General features: G+C 45.8%; 1 protein-coding gene across 2 annotated transcripts in view; it reads right to left on the bottom strand.

Moving 5' to 3' along the window:
* si:ch211-126j24.1 (phosphofurin acidic cluster sorting protein 2) overlaps positions 1-11592 on the bottom strand; it is a 77178-nt gene that overhangs the window by 17188 nt on the left and 48398 nt on the right. For both annotated transcript variants that reach the window (XM_048987436.1, XM_048987437.1), the window contains exons 7-14: positions 11324-11404; positions 10395-10454; positions 4654-4805; positions 3940-4033; positions 3096-3179; positions 2416-2546; positions 1243-1375; positions 605-709 (exon numbers count right to left, since the gene is read on the bottom strand). In XM_048987436.1, the coding sequence (XP_048843393.1) occupies positions 605-709; positions 1243-1375; positions 2416-2546; positions 3096-3179; positions 3940-4033; positions 4654-4805; positions 10395-10454; positions 11324-11404 (840 nt within the window). The remainder of the gene's footprint in view (positions 1-604; positions 710-1242; positions 1376-2415; positions 2547-3095; positions 3180-3939; positions 4034-4653; positions 4806-10394; positions 10455-11323; positions 11405-11592) is intronic.

Genomic DNA, 11592 nt, shown 5'->3' with positions numbered 1-11592 from the left:
AGTAAATGTGGACTTAAAAATATCTCTAACACACAGAGATTACAGAAGCACTTACGCAAAAAGGTGACATATGCCTGCAAGTAAATTTTCTTTTCAATGTGTTCTTTAGTAGGAATTACTAAAATATTTTGGCTTATTTTTACTATAAGTTGTCTTGAATGGTATGGGAAGGTAAATGTGACGTACGTAAAATCTGACTCGCATGGAAAAGATTATTTACGTCTATGTTATTCTATGTGGAGAGCTGCCTGCATATGTAGCCAGTGCAAAATGTGACTGAATGGCTACCTGTTCATATTCTGCTCATGTACTTGTGTATATGTCAGACTCTGAGAGCAAGGATTAAAAGGACACTGATGAAGCTGACAGGAGATCAGATTTACGCTGCGCTCGCAGACTTAAGGAGTCAGCTGGGAGGAAACCGCAGCCCCCTTCAGTAATGTATGTACACGCATCCTGTGTGGGGCGGTGCTCCACCTGGCCCTGTCACTCAAGGTGTCCCTGTAGCTCCTCAGTCCGGAGGCCCCCCTGAGCAGGTGGCCGGCTTAGCGCCACCTACTGCCGGCCCCCTGTGCCGCAGGCCGCTCCTTAAGCTTGGGCTCACCTGGCCCTGCCAATCCATGGTGTTGATGAGGATGATGCTCTCAGGCAGCTGCTCGTCCGAAATCAGGATCTGGTTCAGCTGGTCGTACACAGACTTCCTGGGGATCTGGGAGCAGGACCAGGAGGTTGAGCAAGCGAGAGGACGGGGGGGGGGGGGGGGGGGGGGGGGTTTAGGCACACGCTGACCGATCCACATTACAGTTTAATAATGAAATGATCCTAATCCGAATCGGATCTCTTTTTTAACTAATTTGTTTTCGTTTTTTATTAGAAAACTATCTCAAAAATAATATTTTTGTTAACACTAAGCAAATGCAGTTTTCGGAGTTTAATTTTGACCTCTCAATAGAATTATGAACCTCATCAATGAAAAGTGGCTTTAATCTAAATATAATGTCTAAATATTATATATCTAAGGTTGGTAAATATCTAAGGTTCATTTTATGAGGTTAGGATATGTTCTCAGAGCTAAGATCAAAACCCTTCTTTCTATTTCCGGAACCATCAGCAGGACTCAGGACAATCACACATGGTTTTGAGAGCAGGTCTGTGCTAGAATGTTGAGCCTCGTTAAGCGGGCAGGGGGTGTCCTAGTGCAGGAGGCATTGGCAGAGCGGGAAACAGCACATGTAAGAGGACCTGGGCGGTGAGCCGCGAGTCGGGAGAGGTCTCGCTGTCGATGCTGCTCGTACGGTCGCTCTGGGCCTTGGAGTTCTGCCGGTCCTTCATGGAGGTGCTCCGGGGGCGTCTCTGAAGCTTGTTCTCCGCTTTGCTGGGGAAAGAGAGACAGGCGTGATTTCACCACGGGCTCCCGGCGGAGGCAGGGATCCTCCCAGGCCCAGACGGATCACGCCGTGCTTTTTTTCATTCGGCGGGCCGCAGAAACCAGGCAGCAGAGCCAGCGCGGATGGAGCGAGGCAGGCGCTGCCAGGAGGAGCCGCATCATCGGTTTCACAGTGAACCGCTTTCAGGGATCGCAGTAATAAAGACGAGCAGGATCTGCGAGCGAGCCACAAACACAACCGCGTCGGAACTTTGTCGCAGGCCTCCGCGGGCGGGGTTCGCCATTCTGGGGCGCGGAACCTCAGCGCGCGGCAGAAGTTCAACGCGATCCGACGTAATACGACAAGTCCGCTGACGGTGTTGGTAAAAGGGTGAACCGATGCCATGGACATTGAGGTAATTAATGCCACGCGGCCGAGAGCTGTGCTTTCATGGAGCTCAGAAATCCCTCCAGGCTGAGAGGAAGCCCACAACATCTGCTGAGTCAGTTGGGCATGTTTGCGAATGCAGAAGGAGAGCGGAGGGCCTGGAACGGGTCGCACAGAGCGGAGGGGCAGAAAGAAAAAAGAAAAGAAAAAAAACCCGAAATCCAGCAAACAGCGGCATTAAATTTAAACTGCTTGTCTAAATCGTTCCCACCTGTTACATGAAAATTATACGTCCAAAGGACATAATTTGGATTTCACTCGAAAGGAAAACAATCGTTGTTAACAGCAGCTATCAGAAATAAATGCAACAACTGCTGGTTTTTTTGCAAAGTAAAACACGGCAGATTAAATTAAAAGTAATAGAAATACAAACCGGGCCAAACACCGTTCCAAACAAAGCATGCCACTGCCAGCGATATTTAGGCTGGACGGTCAGCTGGTTGTAAGCAAGTTTTTCACCCATTTATTTATATAATTTTTTATGGATTTTAATAGATCCACGTCAGTAATAGCAAAATCTGAAGACTTCAGGTAGAAAATGGGGATTAAAAGAGGCGTTTAATTAGCTTTCATTAGTGGTATCCTCCCATGTGCATGATACCTGGGTGACATGTGCGTCTGGGACTCGGTCTTGCAAAGCTTCCCCCCCCCAGAAAGGGGTGGCTTATCAGAAATGTCCCGGCTGCCACTCGTGTCTCCTGTCCCGGACCCCACGTCCTCGGTTTCCACTTCCTGCAGGTAAAAATAAAAACAACATCATTGAGTAAAATTTGCTAGACACCAATGCAGACGTATCCTCTCCAGATGGACAGATAAAGACAGACAGACTGACCGACAGACAGACTGGTCGACAGACAGGCAGACAGATCCCTTACAATCCCTTAAATGGCCAATAAGACTCAGATTGAAAGCCAACATCTACATCTGCAGGTAAAATCTACGCTGCCACATTAAGAAGGTGCTGGATAAAGCGGCTCGTATTAACAGTGGCCATGGCAATGCGAGGAACTCAGGTGTGGGGCTTCTTTAAGAGCCGGGTCATGTGACCGAGCATTTGATCAATACAGGAGATGCACTGTGGAACCATGTTCCCTTCGGCAAAAGAGGAGGATCGACGTTTCGGGTCTGGTGGAGATTCAAGGAGCAAGGTTGGACAAATGCTGGGGTGAACGTAGATAAGGGAGGATCCAGATGTTACAGGCCAGTGTGGCAGCAAGGTACTATGTAGGGGGGGTAAGAGAACAGAGGGACTGGGCCCTTTCCATCACCCAGGACACTCACCGCAAGCCCAACTTCATTAGCAGCATCGTCCTGATACCTGGACCCAGGCACCTTGCTCATCTCCACAGACAGGAAATCTCGGCCCTGTAGAAGAGCACATATTTAACAATTACTACTCCATCCTAAAGGGGGCACTGTTGAGACTTCGTTTGGTATTCCTATAGCATGCTCAGTTACATACATTTTCTGTTGTACTGTTAGGGTCGTACAGCATTTTTTAAATTGAATTTAAAGGTGGGGAAGAGATGTTGGGGTCGGTGTAGACTCTGAGGTTCAAGTAAAAGCACTGGAAGGTTCTCCTTGAGTTCATAAAAAACATCGTCTGTGTTTTCTAGAACAATCTGAAAACTGTTAAGGAAAAATTCAACTGCCCTTCTTATATGACTGAGTTGTACCGTGACCATGTACTAGAGATGCGGTGAAGGCAGATGGATGGATGGATGTGACTAAGATGTGTTTACATGTGCCTGTGAGAACTGACTGGTATCCCATCCAGTTTGTTATGTCCTATTGCATTCTGGGATTGCTGCCAGCATAGCTGATGCTTGGCTATGTAACTGATATAACATATGGATGAGAATCTGCTGGCTGCGCACCTGTGCATACTGGGGAGGGTAGTATGGCAGCAAGGCTGCAATACCACACGCTAACCAGGTACTGACCCAACACTGACCCCTTAATTGTCAATTATGGCTAAAGAGCCAAACATGGACCCCCATCGGTATCTGTAGGTCCAACAACAATCAAGAAAACAGAGTGTCAATGCACCGATGCCCTTGCTGATCGTTACTCAGCCAATGGCTAATGGCCTGTCTTAACGTGTGGGGCAGGGAGGTCAACTCACGGCACTGCTGGTCTCCCTGTGCTGGCTCTTCTGGCTGTGCAGGCTGCCGATCTCCGTCTGCGAGCTTGAGTGGGACATCCCTTCGAAAAAGGGCCTGGAAAGGACAGACGGAGTCTGCTGAGTGTGCGGGCGGCCGGGCAGCTGGGAGCGCTGCCCTGCAGCAGGTACTGCGAGTCCACAAGGGGGCCGCAGGAAAACATATAGTCAAGGCGATGTCAAAATGCCAGGCAAACGGCAAATCACACCAGAGGCGCCCAGCTGTAAAAGTCCATTCGCAGTCAGGCAGCCAACGCACAGCATCTCACTGGCTAGTGTGATCGCCAAACTAACGCTAAAACTCCTATCGACGACTCCTAATCTGCGACTCCTAATCTGCGACTCCTAATCTGTGATACTCAGAAATGAATAATGAAAGAGAATTTGACGTCACAAACGAAAGATTCTTACGTAAAAACTGGAAGAGCACCTTGTTTTTTGATGAAATGTCACTGCTTCCAAAGAGATTATTCACTTCTCATTTTCACTATTTTTAGTGTCATTTCTTTGATTTGTAAATTACTTTTGTATTAGCATTTGAGAAAGATTAAGGCATGTTTGTGGAAAATTTCACAATTTAAGCACATTAATTCAGACGGAGTGCAAAGCGACAGGCAGACAAATATCTGCTTAAGATGGAGGAATCGGGAAACAGAGATTCTGGAGTGTGAACCACACCTGAGTTTGGGTTTGGGTGTGCTGAGAACGCTTTCATTGTCCTCCATCTCAGGCCCACTGTCGCTCTGGTTGTACACCTCCAGGCTGTCATAGAGAAGATCCAGATCCTCCTCAACCTCTTGTGTCTGGTCCACTGGGTCTGAGTCCAGAACCTAAATTAGCATATCGACAAAACCCATGTCATTCAATTTCAAGCAGTCATTCAAACTAAATTTAATTGATTTCATTAAATTTAATTTAAATATTCAGATAAAACAATATGAGCCATGCAGTGAGTGTGATGTCATTAGATGACATGCTGTCATAAGAAAAATAAGGCAAATATAATTTTTAAATACATGCACGCCTTATTTCCTAAACACCGAAGATAGAAGGCAACCAAAAAGATCTGAAACACGACGGCAGAACAGCTTGCTTTTACGATGTATTTAGTCGAGAGATTAACACGCAGCATATATAAGGCACGTAGAAACCCAGATCGCCTGTTGGGAAGTAGGTTTATAACCATCAAAGTGCCTGGCCTCAAGGAGGATTATTTTAACTTCTGAATTGCTAGATTAAAAAGTAAAAAATGCCAAAGGACATTCACGGTTACGTATAAGATCTATGAACGATGACTGTAACGTAACGACATGAGGAGAAAGTAAGAGAAAAGAAATTAAGAGTTTTATTGCTGTATAGCAAAGACGGCTAAAATGTACAATCCTGTCTATGTCAAATGGATTCATTTTGGATGTAAATCCAATGCAAAAAAAGGCCCCCTACATGTAGGAGATGCACAAATTGCAATTTTCTTTGCCGATTCTGATTTCTGAATTTTTGCAAGTGTTACCTGCCGATACCGTTTTTTGCCGATTCCAATTTTCTTTCTAAGAACTACAATTAACAGCACATACAGACTAAAATGTAATTTTCTTCAATTCTTCAATGCAAAATCTTAGCTTCATAATAATAAAAGTAATTGTTACACTTTACAATTTCTCCCAAACTGCACTAAGTTTCAGGATCGTCTCTCGCTTAATCAAGTCTCAAAATAAAGTGCTCTGAGACTTCAAAGAGGTACAAGTAACAATTAACTGAAAATGAGTTGCCATACAACTAATTTTATCCGACGTATTTTACTTTACCTAACAAGAGCAGGTGTGACAGACTTAAATAACAAATGTCAGTTACTTGTATAATTTTCCAGCATGTTTAAATTCACCAGAAAACACGACATGAACCTTTTTGTATTTTTTTACTCATCTTAACATAAAAAGGCTATAGGTTACAAACCGACTATACTATTCCAAATAATAATAAGTGCAGAGTAATATTATTAATACCAGCACTGCGTGTTATGCACATACAATTCTTACATCTCTACTACGTTAGATTAAGATCAGACTTTTTCACGCCTTCATACCGTACAGACATTATAGCGTAGGGGGCTAAAGTTCAGCTAAAAAATTTTTACTCTGTCATTGGAAAAAAAAACCTTCAGCTTTGCAATTTTAATGATTATTCCTTTTTAAGACCTTGTATACGCATGTTTCATAATCAGTCCAACATTTACCTGGGAATTTTCACCATGTTTTCATGGTGTTTCCCCCGCAGTTTACTTTAGCTTTCCATGTATTACAAATCGCAAGATTTGTGTTGTCTTCACTCACAGTAAAGAACGTCCTTGCTAACGACATGCTGCCGTGTGGCTGTGAGTTTGCTCGCAGCTGTGAGGCTACTGCCTGTGCTGCTGTGCATGTGAAGTGTGGAGCATCTGAGAGGCGATGCTGCTGCCTCCCAAATCTGTGGGACAGGAAAGCTGCACTTTCAGCTCAAAAATGAAAAAAAGTGACTCAGGCAAATGCCATCTCTGGGGGGGGCGACACAGCACAGGTCACAGCCCTCCTCGTTATGGCCTGAACGTTCCCTTTTCACCCGCCAACGTACAAGTCTGGTATGTGAAATCGCAGAACTCCATCATGGGTCTGAATAACCAAGAGTAGGGAATCCTGGAGGATTCTGCTGAAAATGAGAATGAAATGAAACTCAATCACACAGGAAGCGCGTTCGTAGAGGACATGCGTTCCTCTGTGAATCACCCATCTACACCCTGCGAGTACCAGCAGGCCCAAATGAAGCAGTGCAATCTCCATATTGAGGGGTCTGACACTTGACAGCAAGTAACTGCCTTCAGTCATGTTTACAGTAATGGACCATTTAGATTGCGAGGAAAACTATTTATTATTATACATCACTCTGCCTTTCTGCCTTGATTTAACTTATGTCAGTCGATTTTGATTGAAATGTGGCAGCTTTGGTATGACATCCATCTCGGGGTGAAATTCCCAGTTCGATATAATATCCTGCAGCCCTATGTTACACTTGAACACATTCATAATTCTTAAACATAATTAAGTTAAACAGCCTATTAAGAATCAGCTTTAACACTTTATCTGAGTTGTTTGCATGTTTAATAGCCTAACCGATTAATTGACTCATCCAACATGACCTAAGGTTGACAGACAAATCAAATAAAATATCGTTCCGGCCTGTCGATTTCTCGTCTCGATCTGTAACACCTGAGCTTTGAGATCTATGGAGGCATTTCCAAACATGACATAACAGCTCAGACTTCCTCTAAATGGAGACTCACACACAACGGTCAGCCCAGCTGTCCGTGACGATCTAGGTACTTCTACTGACGCTTGAAACTTCCTCAAGCGTGTCTTAACAATACTACCGATAAATCATCATGCGTCACTGGATGGGAAACCTTAAGGGAATTTCACTGCCAAAAAAAACTGTAGCAGTTGTCAATTCGCTGATTACATATGGAGGAAAAAAACCATAGTTTGCTTACTCAGGTCTGACATATGTTGCATAAAATATAACCAGGTTTAATTCCTCTTTCTTTATCTCAAGCCACAAGGCAGAACATCGCAGTCATTCAAGGTTTTCAGAGAGCTGAAAAAATAAAGGAAAACCACAATAATTGCACAGGCACTACGCTTAGCTAACTGATACCTAAAAAACATTCCCCTGTTGTCCAGGATGTGCTTTAATCCCCACAATAAATTTAAATCATTTAAAATAAACTGCTCCTGATTAAATCAATCGAGGAGGAGCTCTGATGCCTTAGTCCTTGGGCAGCACGCCAGGCTTGAAAACACTCGTCTCTGGGGGAGGGAGAGCGAAAGGCTTCCTGGAAATCACCCCGGTGACCGTCCTGTCTAAACTAGCTCCCCACTGGGTGTGTTTGGAGTGCAGCTTGGGGCACCAGACTTGGGTGACAGCTGAGCAGGGTGGTAGATGGAGGACCAGTGGCTGGAGACTAGCGCTGGCCGGAGGCAGGGCCAAATCCAGGCTTAGACAGCAGCCTACAGAAGGAGGCTGATATGCATATTTATACAGCATATGAGCAGTTAAATCTGGCCAATCGATCAGCAAATTTCACCATCAGCCCTCCAAGCCCCACTCCACCCTGATCAACACATTTTATCAAAGCGAATCATTGAACTTGCATTGTTTTAAAATTCTCTCTCCTTTCTCTTTTGGCTCATAAAAATAGTTCAAAAGGCCCACCTTGAAGGGGGGGGGGGCTGCCATGTCAGCCTGGGGACCTCATAGATATTAATCTGCCCCTGACCAAGGGTAGAATCTAAAACCTCTGTGTCATGCCCTGCTCGTCGGCTCCTCCTGTGTGCCACGCCCCCTGCCTACCCACGTGTGTTTCCCGGATTGTACCCAGCTGTGTCTGATTATTTTCAATCAGTCCTGTGTATTTCAGTCCGTGTCTTACCCGAGTCCTGTGTCCGTCATTGATGTTCATCGATGTTTGTTTGCGTGAGATCCCCGTATTCCCAAATAAACCCCGTTCGTCCCGTATCCTGCCTGCCTGCTTCCTCCTTCCACACAATCGCCGCTCTCCGCCGCGCTCGCGCACCACGACCCGTGACACTCTGGACATGGATAGATCTGCAGCCCGGACAACGCAAACACCCGAGCTGCCCGAAATGAAACCTACACTAATTTATCTGCTGCAGTTTGCTTAGAGGGTCATTCGTCCAGTGCAATTTACAGCGGTTACCAGTTCACACTTCCTACAGCTGAATGAGGAAGCTCAGATCTACATGCCCAAGGGCATAAGAAGCGTTGGTTTGGTATCAGTCCATGTCTGGCTATATATAGGTCTATCTCCTGACCTATATATCATTACAGGAGAGGCTTTGGGGCGGGGCGGACATGAGCTAAGCAAGCAGCCATGCAGCGTGACCCGCCAGCCGTGACAGACAGCCAGCGATATCCTGCTCCCACCCCCCCACAGCGTTGCCAAGTCCAAATGCATCTACAGCCCAGGACAACAACTGCAATGACCGCAGGTGGCTGCAATCGCGACCACTTAACTAACTTACACCTTATTAGATTACCGGGCACATGCGACTCGGGTCATTCCAGACACGCTAACTTCATATTTATCTTCAAACGCAATCGAGAGAACCGGAGGTCAGACGTCCTGGCCGGCCTGCGGCACGAGCCTGACAGAACATCGCTGTTAGAACATTTACTGCTGCGGTGATATGTACTTTTTTATAGCCCCACATATATTAGATGATGCCCCAGAAAGTCGCTTGCAGAATCGCTCACCGGGGACTTAATGTCAAAGTGCCTGCGGCAATTTAATAAAGGCCGTATTTCACAGTCGGCTGACCGTGAGTCACGGATGCGAAAACCATAAATGCACAGCTGAGGAGGTTAATGTTTCCCAAGCAGCCCACCCCCCAAATCCCAACCACTCCCCCCCCCCCACCTCCCCAACTACCCCACCCACCGCCCCCAGGCTGACTGTACTGGCTAAAGCAGGTTCAAGAGACACCGGCTGAGATACAATAGGACAGCTTTCTCCTGGACCTGAATTTGGTCACAAATAACCTATTTCCACTCCATCCACATTATTGTCCAATCAGATTTACTCAGACTAAGCCTAACCTACCAGAGAGAGGATATTCAAACGAGTACACTAACCCAAATAAAAAAGCTTAATGCATTTGTGATATTATGTAAGATTTGATATTATGATGCCAGTGAATAATCACTGTAATAACACAAACACCTGCGAGGTGAATAACACTGTAATAACACAAACACCTGCAAGGTGAATAACACTGTAATAACACAAACACCTGCAAGGTGAATAACACTGTAATAACACAAACACCTGCAAGGTGAATAACACTGTAATAACACAAACACCTGCAAGGTGAATATCACTGCCATGGTTTTATGTTTCACACAGGAGTACAGAAGGATAAAGTGTAAGCTGTGAAAGATGCAGAAGATGTCTTATTTGCTCTGGATAAGAATATCAGCTAATCTTAACAAGGCAATTAATAATAAACAAATTAAAACAATAATATGATGGGTTACCGTGCAGATTATGGGTATAATCTATAAATTATAGGACAAAAGAGTGAAAAGAATCGATGGGGATGATTTTCTGCCTGGCCTGCTTTGACTGGCTGACAGACGTGATTATAAGGCATGCCACGACTGACGTCCATCTCTAAATCTCTGCTGATCAAAATTCATCAACCTGAGGCGTGATGATCCTCCCCGACACCATAAATCCAGAATGTGCCGGCAGGTCGCATGACTTCCACGTGTAAATCCACCATTTTCTGTCGCAGAGTTTTTCTCGGGGCCCGTAAGCAAATTTGTTAGACCTCCCTATATGTCACCGCGGTGTCAGACATTACACTCACCTCGTCTGTCACTTTAAACCTCTTCAGCAGGGCCACGAACTTCTGCTTGAAGTTGGGTTGCTGCCAAAACCAAAAGGGGACAGGTATTAGAGCTCCTGCGGTCGAGATCACTGCGGCTCGGTCGAATGCAGCGCCTGGAATGCGGCGAATCCTCGTGTATCCTGTCATGGCCCTGTCGTCATGGTAATTGTGGACAGGAATAATAACATGCTGGCAGACTTTATAAAGAACACTCTAACACTCTAATCTCTCAGGCAAACATCAAAGCACATTTATATGGCAGAGTTTCACACATGGACTGGAGGCCGTGGTGCGGAGAACGGATTCTTTCCTCCATTTCCTGCCAGCGGTACTTAATGCCCCACCCCCCACCTCCCCCCCACATGCACGGATTAACAGCACAAACCCAGGTCACCTTAAGAGTGTATAGAGACTGGGGCTAGTTTCACAAGTGACTAACCAGGTCACCCAGAAATGGCAGAGAACACAGAACTACAGGAATGACTGATATTTTCAAACTGGAACCAACAAAATGAAGGGTGCATGAAGGGGAAAGGGGAGATATTTAAATAGAAATGACGGCGGGTTATGAACTACTTCCTGCGCGCAGCCGTTTCTCATTTTACTCTGAGAGGATTAAGGGGAGACATTCTGCCGGCTGCCACAAAGCAGTGTGACTTCATTAGACGTCAGGTCAAACGGGACACAGCCTGGCCTCCTCACTGACCCTGCTGCCGTGTCCCTTACAAGAGGAGCCTCCATAAATAGACAGTCTTCCCCCATAATGAGCAATTACGAGAACCGGAGCCAATGGTTTGCATGGTTTTCTGGATAATTCCCCATGCCTATCTTAGCATTCATTCTCAGCTCCCTTACCAACTGCAGAAGAAAAAACAGACAGAAGTTATTCAACGGCAGGGTCCTCGTACCCGGGTCATGGAGGTGGTCCTGATCATTTTCCTGCGGGACTTCTTTGGCTTTCTGACCTCGTCGTCTTCATCGTAGAGGTCCTGCGGGGTTCGTTCCGAAGAGTTAGCCATGTCTCTTGCCATCACACCATCCTCGCACATCGCTGCATTTTCGCTTCATTACCGGGCAGCCAATGAGGAGCGGGACGTGGTCCCTCTTAAGTAACTAGGGAGATGACACGTCCAAACCCGTGAATTACGCGTGAGGTTCTACAAGCCTGCTTACCTCC

Source organism: Brienomyrus brachyistius, chromosome 20 (genome assembly GCF_023856365.1).
Source record: "Brienomyrus brachyistius isolate T26 chromosome 20, BBRACH_0.4, whole genome shotgun sequence".
Classification (NCBI taxonomy): Eukaryota; Metazoa; Chordata; class Actinopteri; order Osteoglossiformes; family Mormyridae; genus Brienomyrus; species Brienomyrus brachyistius.
The sequence above is the reverse complement of the archived record's forward strand: the minus strand, read 5'-3'. Positions and strand labels throughout refer to the sequence as shown.